The sequence below is a fragment of the Chlorocebus sabaeus genome, chromosome 6, assembly GCF_047675955.1.
Source record: "Chlorocebus sabaeus isolate Y175 chromosome 6, mChlSab1.0.hap1, whole genome shotgun sequence".
Lineage (NCBI taxonomy): Eukaryota > Metazoa > Chordata > Mammalia > Primates > Cercopithecidae > Chlorocebus > Chlorocebus sabaeus.
Window position 1 is genome coordinate 3,240,564 of NC_132909.1, and position 21,045 is coordinate 3,261,608.

General features: G+C 54.3%; 1 protein-coding gene across 6 annotated transcripts; it reads left to right on the forward strand.

Moving 5' to 3' along the window:
• Nucleotides 1–1,332: 1,332 nt before the first annotated feature.
• On the forward strand, nt 1,333–18,616 carry TNNT1 (troponin T1, slow skeletal type). Of its 6 annotated transcripts, XM_073015929.1 has the most exons (14): nt 1,333–1,406; nt 3,368–3,410; nt 3,512–3,525; nt 3,826–3,849; nt 4,047–4,079; nt 4,916–4,937; nt 7,542–7,605; nt 8,130–8,246; nt 8,480–8,557; nt 11,952–12,065; nt 12,549–12,658; nt 16,741–16,831; nt 16,966–17,006; nt 18,475–18,616. In XM_073015929.1, the coding sequence occupies exons 2-14, from the start codon at nt 3,379–3,381 to the stop codon at nt 18,518–18,520; spliced, it is 786 nt and encodes a 261-aa protein (XP_072872030.1). In that variant the 5' UTR covers nt 1,333–1,406; nt 3,368–3,378; the 3' UTR covers nt 18,521–18,616. The 6 variants fall into 6 exon arrangements, with proteins under 6 accessions (XP_072872030.1, XP_072872031.1, XP_072872028.1 ...); XM_073015930.1 differs by lacking the exon at nt 4,047–4,079; XM_073015927.1 differs by lacking the exons at nt 1,333–1,406; nt 3,368–3,410; nt 3,512–3,525 and having other exon boundaries at nt 3,532–3,849.
• Nucleotides 18,617–21,045: the final 2,429 nt, after the last annotated feature.

A 21,045-nucleotide genomic window follows, 5' to 3' on the forward strand; every position in this document is an offset into this window, starting at 1 on the left:
GTGCACAGAGATGCCAAGACTAAAGCTCAAAGAGAGACACACACAGAGAAACAGACAGGCAGAGAGACACACTGGCAACAGAGGGACTGAGTTGGGGAGTAGAGAGAGAAGGAGCCAGACAAAGACCCAAAGAGAGAGGGAGAAAATACCACAGATGCATAGAAGGAAGTGCAAAGAAAGGAGAAAAGAGAGACAGAGGTATAATCACAGCAAGGTACAGAGATGTGGAGACCCTATAAGAGAGGGAAATGGAGAACTACGGAGGGGAACTGCGGGCACTAAGACATGGAGAGAGCTAGAAAGACAGAGACGTGAACATGGACACAGAGACCCAGAGCCAAAAAGAGACAGAAATGGGGTCATAGGTGGACAGAAATGCACAGAGAAACTGTGAGCCTCCACAGACACAAACGCTGAGAGGAGCGGACATGCAGAGACACCCACAGAAATGCAGAGATAAAACCACCTGGAGTCACATGCCAAGAAACACACTGAGGGACCCAGAAAGAGACAGATGCAGAGAGAGCCCAAGACAGACCCCAGCGAGGGGCCCCAGGAAAAGCACAGAAACACAGAGACTGACCACGAGAGGCAGAGGTACTGAGAGGTACTGAGAGGCAGGGAGGGGAGGAGGCCTGCTCTCCAGGGCCGGCTTGAACCCAGAACTCAAGGTCATGGCTTGGCTAGGAAGCGGGAGGGGGACACCAAAAAGATCAGGGTTAGATGGAGGTGGGGAGGGAGGGGAGGTTTCACCCTAATTGACACCCCCTCCCCCTCCCCCTCCCCACACCTGCTTCCCGGCTTTAGTGCCTGTTGTCACCAGGATGGAATCCTGGTGGCAGACAAAAGGGTGGGGGTGGGGAGGGGGAGACAAAAAGATGGACAGAGACAGAGGGGGAGACTAAGAAGTGGAGACAGACACACAGAGATACACAGATGGAGAGCCGCAGATACAACAGAAACGGGGGTCCAGAAAGAGACCACGGTAGAAAGAGCGAACAGAGAGAAGAAAACAGGAAACACTGTAGCCCATTTGTCATTAGTAGGTCCTCCAAGGACCTACTGTGGGCCCGGCGTGGGGACGTCAAAGCACAGGGAGCTATAAGGGAGGTAGCGGCAGCACCATGGGACCTGGGGGTGGGGTGGGGGCGGGAGCAGGGCTCATTGGGGTTAGCACGGCGTTGGGGAGGGGCCCACGGAGGCTTTTGGACTCTGAGTGTGGAGCCAGGGGCAGCCGGGCTGTCTCTGAGCTCCCAGACTTGTGTTTGAGCAAAGGAATCCTCTCCCCCTCCCTCTCCCTTCGGGGCGGGGCCGAGCCTCCCAGGGCCAGCTATAAACTCCCGAGAGCTCCAGTGCCCTCAGCAAGGCTCAGCCACAAGCTTCCCAGCATCTCAGACACAGCCTAGGTAAGGGGCTCTGCGGGGCCCTGTGGTCTCCAAAGACTGTGTCCTTGCGGGAGGGGGCAGGAGGCGGGTGGGGAAGATGTGGGGTGTGGAGAAATGATACAGAGGTAGGTGGGGCACACAACTGGAAGTCTGGGAACTTGAGAGGCTCAGACTTCAGGGGACTCAGGATAGAGGGGAAAATACTGGGATTTGTGGGTTACACAGATCCGAACCCGGGGCTGCCAGGACTTGGGTGTCCCAGAACAAAACCTCCTAGGATCTTGGGGTTCTGGGAATCTGGGGGAAATCTCAGCAGTCAGGGATATCTGGACTTGGAGGTCAAACAGTCTGGGTGTCAGGATTTGGGGCCTCAGACTCTGAGGGTATCAGGAATTGGGGGTGGGTCTCACAATCTGGGGTTTTAGGAGTGGAGGCCTCGGAATCTGAGGTATTACGATAGAAAGCATGAGAACTTGGACTGTCATTATCTGGGTATCATGAATTGGGCCTCCGAGTTTGGGTATCGAGATTTTGGGAGTCTCATGTTCTTGAGGTTTCAGAATTTAAGTCTCAAGACCTGGGGGTGGTCTTAGGATGTCTCGGCCCATATCTGGACTATCAAGAATAGCTGTGAGGACTCGCTGGTCTCAGAAACATGGGGATCACAGATTGGGGTCTCAGAATCTGTGGGTATTGGGATTTGGGGCTAGGCACCCTGTGGCCTAGGGAATCTCAAAGACTTTGAGGTCCAAGAATACAGGGGTCCGGGTGAGGTCTGTGGACAGAAGGTGCCCTTTATGCTCCTGCCCCCTGCATGATGTATGGGAAGGTGAAAGGGGAGACAGGTGGGGAGGAAGCCAGCCAGCGGAGAGGGGTGAGTGGGAGAGGGGATGAGGGTGACTAATTCTCCCAGAAGCCCCCCTTCCTCAAATCCCTTCTTAGGAAATGTCCTCTGTTTCACCATCTATGACATCCCCCCAAAATAGCTCCTGGGGGTGGGGCAGCTATTGTCTTCAGGCCACTGTCCCTTCTCAAATGCCTCCTCCTAATCCCAACTGGATCAGGTTCCCTTGGACTTGTCATAAGACAAAAGAGGACAGCTGTGCGGAGGGGGCAGGGTCTCCAGCCTCCTGGCTGTGCCAGGACCACACCTACCAAGGTCTGTCCTCACGCATGCTTTAGGACAGCCAGCCCCCTCCCTCAGACCCAGGAGTCCAGACCTGAGCCCTCCTCCCTCAGACGCAGGAGTCCAGGTCCCCAGCCCCCTCCTCCCTCAGACTCAGGAGTCCGGACTCCCAGTCCCTCCTCCCTCAGACCCAGGAGTCCAGACCTGAGCCCTCCTTCCTCAGACCCAGGAGTCCAGACCTGAGCCCTCCTTCCTCAGACTCAGGAGTCCAGACCTGAGCCCTCCTCCCTCAGACTCAGGAGTTCAGGCCCCCAGCCCCTCCTCCCTCAGACCCAGGAGTCCAGACCCCCAGCCCCTCCTCCCTCAGACCCAGGAGTCCAGACCCCCAGCCCCTCCTCCCTCAGACCCAGGAGTCCAGGCCCCCAGCCCCTCCTCCCTCAGACCCAGGAGTCCAGGCCCCCAGCCCCTCCTCCCTCAGACCCAGGAGTCCAGGCCCCCAGCCCCTCCTCCCTCAGACCCAGGAGTCCAGACTCCCAGGCCCTCCTCCCTTAGATCCAGGAATCCAGATCCCCCAGCCCCTCCTCCCTCAGACCCAGGAGTCCAAGCCTCCATCCCCTCCTCCCTCAGACCCAGGTGTCCAGGCCCCAGCTCCTCCTGCCTCAGACCCAGGAGTCCAGACCCACCCCTCTAACACCCCGGGCCCTATCCTCCCTCAGACCCAGGAGTCCAGGCCCCAGCTCCTCCTCCCTCAGACCCAGGAGTCCAGCCCCCAGCCCCTCCTCCCTCACACCCAGGAGCCTAGGTCGCCCCCTCCTTGGGGCCCCACCCCACTGGGCCTCTTCTCTCTGTTCCTTAGGCCGCACCAGGATGTCGGACACCGAGGAGCAGGAATATGAGGAGTGAGTGCCGCACTGGGAGGGGTTGGGGCGTGCAACGGTGGAGAGGCTCTCCCACCCCAGGTCTAACTCTCCCCTCCCTCTTTCCCCACACCCGTCCGCAGGGAGCAGCCAGAAGGTGAGTAGGGAGTGGGCCGGCCCCTTGGGATGGAGACACCCCCAGGAACTCTTGGGACGGGAGGCGAGGCTCGTGGCACCCTGGCGGGGAAGGGGCAGCTCAGCCCTCGGGCCCTCGCCCGCCCTCTCCGGGTCTGGAGCGTCTCCCCGTGCCATCCCTGCACCGCCAGGGGGCACATGCCCATCGCAGCCGAGGCCAGAGGGACCCCGGTCCTGCAGAGGTTGGAACCCTGGTCTCTGGCCACTCCCCCCACCCCTGCCCGAGCTCCTAACGCCTTCTCTTCTGTGCCCCCATCTCCAGAGGAGGCTGCGGAGGAGGAGGAAGGTGAGGTCCCGGACTGCGCAGGTCTGGAGCTGGGGGCGGGGGGCTGGGGGCTGGGGGCGGGACGGGGCTCCCGAAGGCCTCGGCTCCAGGTCCTCTAACAGCCTCTCCCGTCTCTCCCTCTCTCCCCCGCCGCGCCCGGGCGTGGCCGCTCCCCCCTCGCTCCCCACACCCTCGCTGCTCCTCCCGCCCCTCCCCAGCCCCCGAAGAGCCGGAGCCGGTGGCAGAGCCAGGTAACCGCGGCTGCTTCGCTTCCCGAGACCGATGTCGGGGGCCCGGGGGGACCCCCGATATCCTCGGGCCCCAACCTCCACGACCACCCTTCCCTCCCTCCGCCCCCATAACCCGCCCCCAGGCCCGGTCCTTTAAGCCTCTGAGAGCTCCTGCGCCCTCTCGGGGCCGGGAAGGGAAATGGCCCTGCCGTGGCTTTAACCCTTTCCCTTCCTTCTTAAAGGGACCGACACCCAAGCCTTCTTCCCCAGTCTGGAGGAATCTTTATAGAAGGGTTGGATGTTTGCGGAGAAGCACCACCCCGTCACCCTCATCTTCGCCTCCAACCTTGTCTGTTATTTTCTCCCCCATATACATTCAAAGGTTGGGGCTTGGAATTTAGGATTGCAGAGGAGGCTAGCCCTGGGAGTCAGGGTCTCCAAGGTGGGGTTGGAGGGCGAGCTGGGGAGAGAGCTCTGGGGTTACTGAATAAAGACAGAGGTTGGCCCTCCCCGCACTGCTGGGTCTTAGTGGAGGAGGGCAGTTGCTCTGGGCATATAAATAGAGAAGGGTCTGGGGGTTTGCACTCCTGGGAGTGCAGACAGCGGCGGTGGGGGGTCCCCACACCAGTTCTGAATGTATATCTGATGCGTGTGACCCTCTTCCTCCTTTATAGCCACCCCGACTTTCCTTCCCTCTTTTCTTCTCCCCATCCCCCTCCTCCAGAACTGGACTCCGGGGTCCTTCCCTGGGCTCCTGGGGGCCGAGGCTTGGGGGGGTCCCTCCCCAGGGTGTATCAGGCCTAGTCCCTCCTCTAAACTCTTGCTAATTATCTCTTTGTATCCCCCACCACCAACAGAAGAGGAGCGCCCCAAACCAAGGTGAGATCCTACAGGGTGGGGGGCCCCAACCATACATCTTCCTAAGTATTCTCTCTATCCCCAGAGACAGGGTGTGAGAAAGGCAGAGATGGAGGGAGGAAATTGAAACAGCAGTCAACATTTCTCCCCCTCCTCCCTCCCCTTCCTCCCCCTTCCCCTCTCCCTCCACCTCCTCTCCCTCCTTCCTCCTCCTCCTCTTCATCTTTTTCCCTTTCCCCTTCCCCTTCGTCTTCTCCTCCTTCATCATCGTCATAGTCCCCACTCTATTACCCAGACTGGAGTGCAGTGACCCAATCCTGGCTCACTGCCTGGACATTTGGGTTCAAGCAATCCTCCCATCTCAGCCTCCCGAGTAGCTGGGACCACAGGCATGTGCCACCACACCTGGCTATTTTTTTTTTTTTTTCCCTTTTTGTAGAGCTGAGGTCTTGCTATGTTGCTCAGTTTGGTCTCGAACTCCTATCCTCAAGCAATTCTCCCACCTCAGCCCCCCAGAGTGCTGGGATTACAGGCACAAGCCTCCAAGGCCAGCCAGTCTGTTTCCTTCTTTCCACCCAATGGTCCCTCTTCCCCTCCAGCCTTTACCATCACCCCAGCCTCCTCTCTGGCCTCCCTGCCTCCAGCTTGTGGCTCATCCTCCTCCATGACTCCAGAGAGACCTTTCTAACACCAGAGCTAACCCCGCCCCTCCTCTGCTCAGAATCTTTCCTCAACTCCCCACTACTGTTAAGACAAGTCAAAGCAACTAGCCTGCATTCAAAGCCTTCCCCATCTGGCTCCAGCCGACCTCTCTAGCATCTCCCTTCCCCACTGACAGACACACAGCATTTCATGGGAGTCCAAGGCAAAGGGACAGGATTTGGAGATTGTTGGGCAAGGGGAGGGAAGCAATGGGGGCGACCCTGAAGGGTCTCTGGGCTGGGGAACAAAGTGGACAGTGGGGCTGCCATCTCCTTCTCGGAGATGGTGAGCTCCATCAGGACGTCGTGTGTGGGAAGGTGGGAAAAGTTCAGGAGATACCTGTTAACTTGAGTCTGGGGCTTAGGAGAGAGTCTGGACCAGAGACACTTGGCGAGTCCTCAGCAGTTGATGATACCAGAAGTCATTGGAATGAATGGCATTGATGATGAGAAAAGGGAACAGGAAGGCTCCCTGGCAGCTCATGGGGGTGTGGGGGGCCAGGAGACAGGCATGGAACAGCCCCAGGGGTGGGAGGCAAGCCAGTATTTATTCCTGTAAAATACGGTAAGCCATATTGTCTTCTCACACATGACGCCCCAAAGGAGCTCATCAACTTTTCCAAGATAGAGACGGCAGCCCCGCTGTGCACTTGGCTGCCTGGCTGGGGATTGTCCTTACCTCCTCCCTCCCCTTGCCCAGCGACCCCTAAGTCCTGTCCCCTTCATCCTGGAATCGCTCTTCGTGGTCTCAGAAACCCAGAAAAGAGAATTCTAAGGAAGTGGCAGGAAATCAGAGCAGGCTGAGGGCTGAGCCTCAGAGCAGCACCCACCAATAGAATAGATGGCAAGACACACACATCACTTACAATTTCTTACTAAAGGCCGGGCGCGGTGGCTCAAGCCTGTAGTCCCAGCACTCTGGGAGGCTGAGGCGGGAGGATCACTTGAACTCAGAAGTTCAAGACCACCTTGGACAACATAGTGAAGCACTATCTATCTGTCTATCTATCTATATTTTTTTTGAGATGGAGTCTCCCTCTGTCACCCAGGCTGGAGTGTGGTGGTACGATGTCGGTTCACTGCAACCTCCACCTCCCGGGTTCAAGCGATTCTCCTGCCTCAGCCTCCCAAGTAGCAGGGATTACAGGCATGCACCACCATGCCCAGCTAATTTTTTTTTTTTTTTTTAATTTTTAGTAGAGATGGGGTTTCACCATGATGGCCAAGCTGGTTTTGAACTCCTGATCTCAAGTGATTCGCCCACCTCGGCTTCCCAAAGTGCTAGGATTACAGGCCTGAGCTACCGCGCCCGGCCTGTGAAACACCATCTCTACAAAAAATTTACAAATGGCTGGGCACGGGGGCTCACACCTGTAATCCCAGCACACTGGGAGGCTGAGACAGGCAGATCGCCTGAGGTCAGGAATTCAAGACCAGGCTGGCCAGCATGGTGAAACCCCATCTCTACTAAAAATACAAAAATTACCCAGGTGTGGTGGCAGGCGCCTGTAATCCCAACTACTCGTGAAGCTGAGGCAGGAGAATTGCTTGAACCTGGGAGGCGGAGGTTGTGGTGGGCAGAGATGGCGCCACTGCACTCCAGCCTGGGAGACAGAGCAAGACTCTGTCTCAAAAAAAAAAAAAAAAAAAAATCTTACTAGGCATATTTTTAAGGTACAGCAACAACATAGGAAAATTTAATTTTCATAGCACAGTTTTAAAAATCTGTTACATAAATTTTAATCATTTCAACATGTAATCAGCATAAAACATGATTCTGTGCGTTTCACTGACAGCCTGCCTCAGCTGGGGCCCTCCACGTTCAAGGGGCTGGCGGCTACCTCACCAGACTGTGCATCCCGGAGGTGAGAGGTGGCTCAGGGAGGTCGGGTCACTCATGGTCTCTCTGTTTCTGTCCACCCAGCCGCCCCGTGGTGCCTCCTTTGATCCCGCCAAAGATCCCAGAAGGGGAGCGTGTTGACTTCGATGTAAGTGTCAGAGACCCCTCTCCCCAGGCACAGTCCCTAGTCTTCAAGGGGCTTTTGTGCCAATCATGAAAAGGCGCCGGGCCGGGGGCAGTGGCTCACGCCTGTAATCCCAGCACTTTGGGAGGTTGAGGTCAGGAGTTCGAGACCAGCCTGGTCAATATGGTGAAACCCCGTCTCTACTACAAATACAAAAATTAGCTGGGCGTGGTGGCGGGCGTCTGTAATCCCAGCTACTCGGGAGGCTGAGGCAGGAAAATCACTTGAACCCGGGAGGCGGAAGTTGCGGTGAGCCGAGATTGCGCCATTTCACTGCAGCCTGGGAGAAAAGGTCCCCACTCCCCACTCCTGTCTTTGGGCAGCTCTGTCTTTGGAAGAGCTGATTAGTGTCAAACACGAGGCATTGCTGCCACCTGCTGGACACCACCTGGGAAACGGTCCAGTTCACCGTCTTGCATGGGGGAGGCGCTGGGAGGCCGCTGCCCTCTCCAGGGTCTCCCAGGACGGGCTCCCCGTGTGTCCTGCAGGACATCCACCGCAAGCGCATGGAGAAGGACCTGCTGGAGCTGCAGACCCTCATCGACGTGCATTTTGAGCAGCGGAAGAAGGAGGAAGAGGAGCTGATTGCCTTGAAAGAGCGCATTGTGAGCGAGAGTCCGGGTGCCCCCCAGCCTTCCTCTCTCCACGTGGATCCCTTGCATCTCGGGAGATGCGGATAATGGTTTTCCTTCTAGTACAGAGCTGAGCCTGAGGCTTTCGGGAATTCACCCAAGTCGGTGGCCACACTCCAGCCTGTTTATCTCCACGCTTCGCCTACTCTAGGGAGGGATGACTGGGGGTACGTCCCTGCACCCCCTTATTCTTCTCCGTTCCCCAGGAGCGGCGCCGGTCGGAGAGAGCCGAGCAACAGCGCTTCAGAACTGAGAAGGAACGCGAACGTCAGGCTAAGCTGGCGGTGGGTGCCTCCCCTGCCCTCGGAGTCCAAATGTTACTTCTTCAGCCAGATGCCCATTTTGTTGTTGTTATTATTATTATTACTATTATTATTATTTGAAACTGAGTCTAGCTGTCTCCCAGGGTGGAGTGCAGTGGTGTGATCTCAGCTCACTTCAACCTTCACCTCCCAGGTTCAAGCAATTCTCCTGCCTCATTCTCCCGAGTAGCTGGGACTACAGGTGCTCCCCATCAGGCCCAGCTAATTTTTGTATTTTTAGTAGAGACAGGGTTTCACCATGTTGGCCAGGATGGTCTCGATCTCCTGGCCTCGTGATCCACCTGCTTCAGCCTTCCGAAGTGCTGGGATTACAGGCGTGAGCCACTGTGCCCGGCCTAGTATTATTATTATTATTATTATTTTTTTTTTAGAGACAGTTTCACTGTCATCACCCAGGCCGGAGTGCAATGGCGTGATCTCAACTCACTGCAACCTCCGCCTCCCAGGTTCAAGCAATTCTCTTGCCTCAGCCTCCTGAGTAGCTGGGATTATAGGCCTGCGCCACCACACCTGGCTAATTTTGTATTTTTAGTAGAGACGGGGTTTCTCCATGTTGGTAAGGCTGGTCTCGAACTCCCGACCTCAGGTGATCCGCCTGCCTCAGCCTCCCAAAGTGCTGGGATTACAGGCATGAGCCACCACACCCGGCCTATTATTATTATTTATTTATTTATTTGGAGGCAGGGTCTTGCTTTGTCACCCAGGCTGAAGTGCAGTGGCGTGATCCTAGCTCACTACAACTAGGACCTCCCGGGCTCAAACGATTTTCCCACCTCAGCCTCCAGAATCGCCACTCTGCCCGGGTAGGTTTTTTTTTATTATTATTTTAATTTTTTGTAGACACAGCATTTTGCCATGTTGTCCAGGCTGGTTTTCAACTCCTAAGCTCAAGCAATCCACCTGCCGTGGCTTCCCAAAGTGCTGGGATTACAGGCATAAGCCACCATGCCCAGCCTGGATTCTCCATTTTCTTCTTTTTCCTTTTTTTTTTTTTTTTTCGAGACAGTCTTGCTCTGTCACCCAGGCTAGAGTGCAGTGACGTGATCTCGGCTCACTGCAACCTCTGCCTTCTGGTTCAAGCGATTCCCCTGCCTCAGCCTCCTGAGTAGCTGGGATTACAGGCACCCGCCATCTGGCTTGGCTGATTTTTGTATTTTTAGTAGAAATGGGGTTTCTTCATGTTGGTCAGGCTGGTCTCAAACTCCTGACCTTAGGTGATCCACCCCCTTGGCCTCCCAAAGTGCTGGGATTACAGGCATGAGCCACCGTGCCTGGCCATTATTATTATTGTTATTATTTGAGATAGAGTCTTTCTATGTTGCCCACGTTGTTCCCAAACTCCTGGGCTCACATGATCCTCCTGCCTCAGCCTCCCAGGTAGCTGAGATTACAGGCACAAGCCACCTGCCCGTCACCCAGCTGAGAAGGGGATTTTGCAGATGTGATTAAGTTAAGGGTCTTTTTTTTTTTTTTTTTTTTTTTTTTTGAGACGGAGTCTCGCTCTGTCGCCCAGGCTAGGGTGCAGTGGCCGGATCTCAGCTCACTGCAAGCTCCGCCTCCCGGGTTCACGCCATTCTCCTGCCTCAGCCTCCCAAGTAGGTAGCTGGGACTACAGGCGCCCGCCACCTCGCCCGGCTAGTTTTTTGCACTTTTTAGTAGAGACGGGGTTTCACCGTGTTAGCCAGGATGGTCTCGATCTCCTGACCTCGTGATCCGCCCGTCTCGGCCTCCCAAAGTGCTGGGATTACAGGCTTGAGCCACCGCGCCCGGCCTAAGTTAAGGGTCTTGAGATGGGACGGTTGTCCTGGAATATTTGTGGGGAGGGGCAAGATCATCACAAGGGTCCTTATAAGAGGAAGGCCAGAGGGTCATACTGAGAGATTTGAAGATGCTACATGGCTGCCTCTGAAGATGGAGGTAGGTCCATGGGTCCAGACGTGCAGGCAGCAGCTGGAAAAGGGAAGGGAATGAATTCTCCCCTAGAACCTCCAGAGAAAATTGGTTCTTGATTTCAGCCCAGTGGGACCAATTTCAGATGTCTGATCCGCAGAACTGTAAGATAACAAGCTTGCACTGTTTTTCTGCCACTAAGTTTGCAAATTATAGCAGTGATAGGAAACTAAGGTTGGGCACAGTGGCTCACACCTGTAATCCTAGCGCTTTGGAAGACAAGTGGATCACTTGAGGCCAGTAGTTCGCGACCAGCCTAGACAACATGGTGAAACCCTGTCTCTACTAAAAATACAAAAATTAGCTGGTCATGGTGGCACATGTCTATAATCCCAGTTACTTGGGAGACTGAGGCAGGAGAATCACTTGAACCCAGGAGGTGGGGTTTGCAGTGAGCAGCTCAGAGATTGCACCACTGCACTCCAGCCTGAGTGACAAAGGGAAACTCCATCTCAAAAAAAGAAAGGAAACTAATTCAGGTACGGAGTACTGGGTGTACAAAAAGCCTCATGTCCACCATAAGGAGAGGGGGCTCAGCCTGGACAAGCCACTATTTCTGGAACATGCAATGAAGAGTTTCTCAAATGTTGTAATTCCTTTGCTAAATATTCTAGAACCCCTTCCTCAGGCTCGAAGCCATCAGCCTCTTTAATCTCCCCAGTCCTTGGCCTTATCACCAGTTACCTTCCTTGACCCCCTTAAAACAGACATTCTCATCTCCTGAGACTAAGGGCAACTGTGGCCCAGACTGGCTGAGCATCTGGAGTGAGGTCACATAGCAAAGTTCACTATTGGCTGTTTCAGGTTGGAGGCATGCAGAAAAAGCAGGCATTTCTCCTTCTCCTTCATCTTCATTTCCATTTTTTTCTGGGGAGATATTAAGACCCAGGAAGGGGGCCGGGCGTGGTGGCTCACGTTTGCAATCCCAGCACTCTGGGAGGCTGAGGTGTGCAGATCACTTGAGGTCAGGAGTTTGAGACCGGCCTGGCCAACATGGTGAAACCCAATCTCTACTAAAAATACAAAAATTAGCCGGACGTGTTGGTGGGTGCCCGTAGTCCCAGCTACTCGGGAGGCTGAGGCAGGAGAATCACTTGAACCTGGGAGGCGGAGGTTGCAGTGAGCCGAGATCCGGCCACTGCACTCCAGCCTGGGCAACAGAGAGAGACTCCGTCTCAAAAAAAAAAAATCCCAGAGAGGGGAAGGAACTTACGATCGAAGGGGGAGACCTGGCCCCCGGGAGGAGACACCTGTGTCTCTGCTGGTTCTGATGTCCCCCGGCCTGCTGATCTCTGTGCTCCAGCTCCACTCAGCACAGAACTGAGCCCCCGTCCTTCCTGTCCCAGGGCCCTCCTCCCTCAGGCCTAGAGGGGCAGCCATGAGGTTAACCCCTTCCTTCCCACAGGAGGAGAAGATGAGGAAGGAAGAGGAAGAGGCCAAGAAGCGGGCAGAGGATGATGCCAAGAAAAAGAAGGTGCTGTCCAACATGGGGGCCCATTTCGGCGGCTACCTGGTCAAGGTGAGTCAGCCTGCAGGAGCCTGAGGTCTAAGTTCTGAGGCAGGAGAGGCTTGGGGCCAGACCTCTGGTTCCTAATGGAGGAGGGGCTGGGGCTGGACTCCTGGGTCTGAAGGAGGAGGGGCTGGGGGTCTGGACTCCTGGGTCTGAGGGAGGAGGGGCTGGGGGCCTGGACTCCCGGGTCTGAGGGAGGAAGGGCTGGGGGCCTGGACTCCTGGGTCTGAGGGAGGAGGGGCTGGGGGCCAGACTTCTGGTTCCTAATGGGAGAGGGTCTGGGGCTTGAATTCAGTCTGAGAGGAGGGACTATGCGTCTGAGGGAGGAGGGAGTGGGCCTAGACTCCTGGGTGTGAAGGAGAAGGGCCTGGGGTGCAGACCTGTGGGTTCCAATATGGACGTGGTCTGTGGGATCTGACCTGTGGGTCCCGACATGGGGGTGGTCTGTGGGATGTGACCCCCAGTTTACCGTACCCCTTTCCCAACCCGCAGGCAGAACAGAAGCGTGGTAAGCGGCAGACAGGGCGGGAGATGAAGCTGCGCATCCTGTCTGAGCGCAAGAAGCCTCTGGACATCGACTACATGGGGGAGGAACAGCTCCGGTAGGTGCTGTGGGGGGCTCGGGGCTGCAGGGATCTGGGTGTGAGACAGGGGATAAAGGAGCTCACACCCACTCACACCCACATCTGGGTGGGCAGAGACCCCGGGTCTCAGCTCTGGTGCTGTGTGACTTTGGGCAAGTGGCTTCCCCTCTCTGGGCCTCTGCTGCCTTCTCTGTGAAACGTGTCACTGACAGAGAACCCACTTTTCGTGGCTGCTGTGGCCTGTAGCATCTGACAGGTGTTACCGGGGAAGCTGGACAAGATGACTTCCCTCCCGCCCAGTTTAGATTTTGTTAACTCTGTGATGTGCCCTGGAGCTCAGGATGGGCTGTGCCTTTCACCTAAATTCAAGCTAGGAATGCGGTGAGAATGTTCCAGCTGCGTCCCGCGTCTCTAGAGCCAGGACCGCCTGCCTCTCATGATAAGATAAGCCGCAGGACGGCAGGCTGACGGGGGCTTGCTTCAGGAGCCCCCTGCATCTCCCTGTTCTCTGGCCTGGGCTGTGGCTCAGAAACTTCAACCCACCCCAGAGTGGCGCAGTGATCGGGTTTGCCGCTTGCACCAAAAGCCCCTGCCCGGGGCTCAGTGCCAGCTCTGTCCGCTACTTTGTGATCCTGGGCACGTTATCTGACTTCTCTGGGGCTCCCATTCCTCACTGGCAGAATAAGGATATAATCACATAATCAACCTCACAGAGCTGTGAAAGGGCAGTGAGATAGAAATAATAATTACAGGCTGGGCCTGGTGGCTCCTGCCTGTAATTCCAGCACTTTGGGAGGCTGAGATGGGAGGATTGCTTGAGGCCAGGAGTTGGAGACCAGCCTAGGCAATGTAGTGAGACCCAATCCTTAAAAAAATAATTACAGCAGCAGCTTCCTATGGAGGGTTTATAACCCTGTGAGGTAGATACTATTATTATCCTTGTGTTAATAGTGAGAAGCCTGACGCACAGAGAGGTTAGGTAACCCTTCCAGGGTTGCCCAGCTAGCAAGTGGAAGAGCTGGGATTTGAACCCAGGCAGTCTGGTGCAATAGTCCATACTCTTTGCTACTGTGCTGTAATGTGGCTTGATGGTAAATGTTTAACAGCTGCTCTCCAGGGGGCAAAACGTCTAGATTTAGCACGTGCTCATTCCCATGGTGTAAATACTGCCACGTTGCTCCTTTCAAACTACTGTATGAGGACACTGAGTGTGGAGTTGGGAAAAGATGTGCACCGCAGGCTCCTGGAAGCCCTCTGCGGGGGCGGTGGGCCCTCCTTCCTGTGCACATGATGCATGTAAAGTATTGTCGGCCAGGCGCGGTGGCTCACGCCTGTAACCCCAGCACTTTGGGAGGCTGAAGTGGGCAAATCACTTGCGGTCAGGAGTTTGAGACCAGCCTGACCAATCTGATGAAATCTCATCTCTACTAAAAATACAAAAATTAGCCGGGAATGGTGGTGGGTGCATGTAATCCCAGCTACTCTGGAGGCTGAAGCAGGAGAATTGCTTGAACCTGGGAGGCGAAGGTTGCAGTGAGCTGAGATTGTGCCACTGTACTCCAGTCTGGGCGACAAGAGCAAAACTCTGTCTTAAAAAAAAAAAAAAAAGGGCTGAGGTGGGAGGATCACTAGAGCCTGGGAGGTCGAGGCTGCAGTGAACTGTGATCATGTCACTGCACTCCAGCCTGGGTGACAAAGTGAGACCCTATAAGAAAGAAAGAAAAGGAAGGAGGGAGGAAGGAAGGCAGGCAGGAAGGAAGGCAGGAAGGAAGACAGGAAGGAAGACAGGAAGGAAGGCAGGTAGGAAGACAGGAAGGAAGGCAGGAAGGAAGGCAGGCAGGAAGGAAGGCAGGAAGGAAGGCAGGCAGGAAGGAAGGCAGGAAGGAAGTAAGGAAGGAAGGCAGGAAGGAAGTAAGGCAGGCAGGCAGGAAGGAAGGAGTAGGTTTTAGTCCAGGGCTGGTTTGGCAATTCTACAAAATCAGACACCCAGACTCCTATTTTTTTCTTCTCACTCACTACTTTTAGCCCAATAGTTCCATCCTCAAAATCACTCATAGTCCAATACAGCCGCTAGAGCTCCAGCCATCACATTTATGATCCAGGCAGCAGGCAGAAGATGTGAGAGAAGAACCAGAGTATTTTTTGGAAGCCCTTCCTGTAGGGTCCAGCCCCACAGGGTCAGTGGGATTTCTCCCCCATGTGCAGAGACAAGAGATTGTAGAAATAAAGACACAAGACAAAGAAAGACAGCTGGGCCCGGGGGACCACTACCACCAAGACATGGAGACCGGTAGTGGCCCCGAATGCCAGGCTGTGCTGTTATTTATTGGATACAAGACAAGGGGGCAGAGTAGGGAGTGTGAGCCATCTCCAGTGATTGACAAGGTCACGTGAGTCACGTGTCCACTGCACAGGGGGCCCTCCCCTGTTTGGCAGCCGAGGAGGAGAGACAGAGAGAGAGAAAGGACACAGCCTATGCCATTATTTCTTCATATCACAGGTTTTTAGTACTTTCACTAATTTTGCTACTGCTATCTAGAAGGCAGAGCCAGGTGTACCGGATGGAACATGAAGGCGGACTAGGAGCGTGACCACTGAAGCACAGCGTCACAGGGAGACGGTTAGGCCTCCAGATAACTGCAGAGGTGGAGGAGTAGAGTCTTCTCTAAACTCCCCGGGGAAAGGGAGACTCCCTTTCCCCGGTCTGCTAAGTAGCAGGTGCTTTTCCTTGGCACTGACGCTACCGCTCCACCACGGTCTGCTTGGCAATGGGCGTCTTCCCAGACGCTGGCGTTACCGCTAGACCAAGGAGCCCTCTGGTGGCCCTGCCCGGGCATAACACAAGGCTCACACTTGTCTTCTGGTCACTTCTCACCATGTCCCTTCAGGTCCTATCTCTGTATGGCCTAGTTTTTCGTAGGTTATGATTATAGAGCGAGGATTATTATAATATTGGAATGAAGAGTAATTGCTACAAGCTAATGATTAATGATTTTCATATATAATCATATCCATGATCTATATCTAGTATAACTATGCCTATTTTATTTATTATACTGGAACGGCCTGTGCCCTCGGTCTCTTGCCTCGGCACCTCGGTGACTTGCCTCCCACACCACCCAGTGACCTAGTTTCGTCCCATTAGCCACCCCTACCTGCAAGGGAGATTGGGAAGAGCAGTTTTTCAACTCAGCCTATGGCACAAGATTCTATTTCTAGAAGAAAGGGAGAAGGGCTAACAGGTAGGCAAGCAGCCATCTCTTCCACAGTTTTATTTCCATATCTTCTAGAGAAGGAAACAGGATTCTAAAGGAAGTCACCTGACATATTCATAAACCAGAGAATGGAATGGCTGGGATTTGAACCAGAGGCTTCTAACTGCAGAGGCTGGGTTTGCTCTTTTCTTTCTGCCTTTTCTTTCCCCACTCCCCTCCTCTCCCTTCCCCTTCCCTCCTTTTCCCTCCCATCCTCTCCCCTCCCCTCCTCTCCCTTCCTCTCCCCTCCTCTCCCTTTCTCTCCCCTCTTCTCCCCTCCCCTCTCCACTTTCCTTTCTCCTTTCTCCTTTCCTTTCCCTTCTTGCATCTTGCTCTGTTGCCCAGGCAGGAATACAGTGGTGCAATCACAGCTCACTGCAGCTTTGACCTCCCAGGTTCCTTCCGCCTCAGCCTCCCAAATAGCCGGGACCACAGGGGAATGCCACCATGCCTGACTAATTTTTTTTTTATTTTTAGCAGAGGTAGGGTCTTCTATGTTGCCCAGGCTGGTCTCGAACTCCTGGCCTCAAGTGATCTGCCCTCCTCTGCCTCCCAAAGTGCTGGGATGACAGGCGTGCGCCACCGAGCCTGGTCTCTTAACCGTGACACCCTTCTCTCCCCTTGGGAAATACGAGAGCTCCAGCTCAGATATGGAGAAAGCGGGCACAGATCGTAAAACTCTTGGCCTCTAATGTTAACAAATGGTGCCGACAATGCTGAACTCACAGTCTCGCTGTGTGGCTTTGGGTGTTCCCATAACCTCTCTGGGCCCAAGTTCCTCTCCGTCCCTGGGCCTAGGGCCTGGCCTGCCTGGCTGCCTCCATCACAGCCCTCCTGCCCCACCAGGGAGAAAGCCCAGGAGCTGTCAAACTGGATCCACCAGCTGGAGTCTGAGAAGTTCGACCTGATGGCGAAGCTGAAACAACAGAAATATGAGGTGAGACCCAGCTCCGCAGGGAGGGAGGGAGGGTAGGGCTGGGCTGGGAGGGACCAGCAAGTTCCATGCAGGGGTGGGTGACCTGTCCCCACATCCCCACCGGCTGTCTCAGCATCTGCCTTCTGCTTCCACAGATCAACGTGCTGTACAACCGCATCAGCCATGCCCAGAAGTTGTGAGTGCGATCCTGTCTCGAGCCCTTGCTCTCGTCCCCACCCTCCTGCAGACTCTCAGGCCTCTCCTTCCTCCCTCTGTGGGCTCCATCCCCCACTGCCTCTGGGTTTCTGCCCCTTTCTCTTTGTTCTTCCTTCTCTGTCTTCCTCTCTCTACTCTCGGAATCCTGAGTCGCAGTCCCTTTGTCTTTTTCTTTTTTTCTTTTTAGTTTTTGAGAGGGAGTCTTGCTCTGTTGCCCAGGCTGGAGTGCAGTGGTACAATCTCAGCTCACTGCAACCTCCATCTCCCGGGTTCAAGCGATTCTCCTGCCTCGGCCCCCTGAGTAGCTGGGATTACAGGCGTGCGCCACCACGCCCGTCTAATTTTTTATTTGTTTAGTAGAGATGGGGTTTCCCTGTGTTGATCAGGCTGGTCTCGAACTCCTGACCACAAGTGATCCGCCCACCTCGGCCTCCCAAAGTGCTGGGATGACGGGTGTAATCCTGAGCCACCGCGACCAGCCCCTTTTCCTATGTTCCTCTAAATCCACGGCAGGGGAGGGGAAGGCCAGTCTCATTCCCCGGAGGACACTGGGCAGTGTCGGGAGGCATTTGGCTGTCGCAACTGGAGAGGGACCACAGGCATCTAGAATGCAGAGACCCGCATGCTGCTCAGCGTCCTACAATGCCCAAGACAGGGCCCCACACAGCAAAGAATGATCTGGCCCAAATGTCTACGGTGCTGAGGTTGAGAGGGTCTTCTCTCTTTTTTTTTGAGACAGAGTCTCTCTCTGTCACCCAGGCTGGAGTGCAGCGGCACGATCTCAGCTCACTGCAACCTCTGCCTCCCTGGGTTCAAGCGATTCTCCTGCCTCAGCCTCCTCAGTAGCTGCGATTACAGGTGCACGCCACCGTGCCCGGCTAATTTTTGTATTTTTAGTAGAGACGGGGTTTCACCACGTTGGTCAGGCTGGTCTCAAACTCCTGACCTTGTGATCCGCCCACCTCGGCCTCCCAAAGTGCTGGGATTACAGGTGTGAGCCACCGCGCCCGGCCGATATGGTCTTCTCTGAATCTCTCTCTCTGTTTCTCGGCTGATGTCTTCCTTCCTCCCTCCTCTCTCTTCTCCTCTTCTCCTGTTTCCTATCTCTTTCACCCCAGCCCTTCCTGCATGTTACTACCCAGGCCCAGATCACCCAACCCTTCCTCCCCCTACCCTGGCCCCTGACTCATAAACATTCATCAGCTCCGCCATGAACACCCTGCACTCACCCCCAAATGTCAGCTCCCACATGTCAGTGAGGCCTTTGGCCACCAGCCGCTGCCCCCCAGTCGTAGAACCCAAAAGAGATGACAGCTGTTTTGCACACAGCTTCCTCTGGGCAGGGAGGGCTAATATTTTGGGGGATGGGCTTCCTGAATTGAGGGCCTGGGGCCCATTTCAGAGACTGGAGGGGCCCCTTCTTCCTGATACACCTCCTTCTTCTACAGCCGGAAGGGGGCAGGGAAGGGCCGCGTTGGAGGCCGCTGGAAGTGAGAACGCCGCCCCGGACAGTGGCCTGCTCTTACCCACCCGGGAAGCCTGGGAGTGTTAGTCCCTTCGGTAGCTTGAAATAAACGCTTCCCTCAGACACCTGCTGGGTTCTCTGATGTTATTGTTGTTGATATGCGGCTGGTCTCTCGTGGTTCATTGACTTCTTATTACCAACACGCCATTGCTTGAAAGAGTGTCATCAATAATAATCATTAGAGTATGGCAGACTGAACCTTCACTCACTGCTGGTGGGAATGGAAAATACAACAGCTTTGCAAGCAACCTGGCGGTTCCTCAACAAGTGAAAGCCTTTCCACAGGACCCAGCCGCTCCCCTCCTAGATGGATGTCCAAGAGAACCAAGAACCTTTGTCCACACAAAAGCTTGCACATGAATTTCATAGCAGCATTTTAATTTTTAATTTTTTTTTTTTGAGACGGAGTCTCGCGCTGTTGCCCAGGTTGGAGTGCAGTGGTGCGATCTCGGCTCACTGCAAGCTCCGCCTCCCGGGTTCCCGCCATTCTCCTGCCTCAGCCTCCCGAGTAGCTGGGACTACAGGTGCCCGCCACCATGCCTGGCTAATATTTTTGTATTTTTAGTAGAGACGGGGTGTTCGCCAGGATGGTCTCGATCTCCTGACCTCGTGATCCACCCGCCTCGGCCTCCCAAAGTGCTGGGATTACAGCCGTGAGCCACCGCGCCCGGCCTACCGCATTTTTCATAATAGCCAAAAGGCAGAAGCAACTCAAATGTTCATTACCTGATGAATGGATAAACATACGTTGGTTCATCCACACAGTGGAATGTTGTTTAGCCACGGAAAGGAATGAAGGGCTGACGTGGTGTGACATGCACGAACCTTGAAAACATACTAAGCGAAAGGAACCAGACATCAAAGACCACATATTATATGATTCAATTTGTATGAATTTTCTAGAATAGGCAAATCCATAGAAGCAGGAAGGAGGTTCGTGTTTTTGAGGGGCTGGGGGACGGTGGGTAGAGATGACGGCTAAAGAGAATGGCGTTTCTTTTTCGATGACGAACGTGTTCTGGAATTAGTGGTGATGGTTGCACAACCTGTGAATATACTGAAAAACTCTGAATTGTGCTTTAGATGGTACATCTTATGATATGTAAAGTATATCCAAATTAAGAAATTCAAAAGCAGGCCAAGTGAGGTGGCTCCTGCTTACAATCCCAGAACTTTGGGAGATTGAGGCAGGAGGATCTTTTTTTTTTGAGATGGAGTCTCGTTCTGTCACCCAGGTTGGAGTGCAGGAGCGCAATCTTGGCTCACTGCCAAGCTCAAGGGGGGAGGATCTCTTGAGGTCAGGAGTAGGTGACCAGCCTGGCCATCTCTAGGAAACCCTAGCTCTACTAAATTACAGGAAAAAAAGAAAAACAAAATGAGCTGGGCATAGTGGTGCCTGTTATCCCAGCTACTCAGGAGGCTGAGGCAGGAGAATCGCTTAAACTGGGGAGGTTGCAGTGAGCCGAGATCACACCACTGCCCTCCAGCCTGGGTGACAGAGCAAGACTCCATCTTTCACACAAACACACACAAAATGCAAAAGCAAATTTAAAAAGTGACACGTAAAGTTTCGTATGGGAGAATCAGCTCAGTGACAAATTAATAATTATTGTTTGCTGCTCTGCTTTTGTGACTTTCCATTCGGGATGTATATTAGTGACCATGTGGGTCTGGCCACTGGGCTCTAAATCCCAAATAACCAGACAGTTGCTATGCTTTGAATGTATGAATCCCCCCAACATTTATATGTTGAAACCTAATGAATGCAATAGTATTAAATGGGACTTGAGGAGGTGATTAGGTCATGAAGGCAGAGTCCTCACCAATGGGGTTAACGTGCTTCTAAAAGAGGCTTGAGGGAGCCCCTTGCCCCTTTGCTGGGTGAGGACACAGCAAGAAGGCACCATGTGTGAAGCACAGAGCAGACCCTCACTCCACACTGAGTCTTCCTGCGCCCTGATCTTGGTCTTCCCAGGCTACAGAACTGTGAGCAATGCATTTGTATCGTTTGTAAATTACCAGGTCTAAGGTATTCTGTTGCAGCAGCCCAAATGGACCAAGACAACAGCTGATTTCTTTCTCCTTTTTTTTGAGACGGAGTCTCACTCTGTCAGCAGGCTGGAGTGCAACGGTGCAATCTCAGCTCACTGCAAGCTCCGTCTCCCTGGTTCAAGCGATTCTCCTGCCTCAGCTTCCCGAGTACCTGGGATTACAGGCCCGTGCCACCACACCCAGCTAATTTTTTTTTTTTTAATTTATTTTTTGTATTTTTAGTAGAGACGGGGTTTCACCATGTTGGCCAGGATGGTCTTGATCTCCTGACCTCGTGATCCACCCACCTCGGCCTCCCAAAGCGCTGGGATCATAGGTGTGAGCCACCGCGCCCAGCCTTCTTCTTTTTTTGAGACAGGGTCTCACTCTGTCACCCAGGCTAGAGTGCAGTGGTGCAATCACAGTTCACTGCAGCCTCGACCTCCCGGGCTCAAGCAGTCCT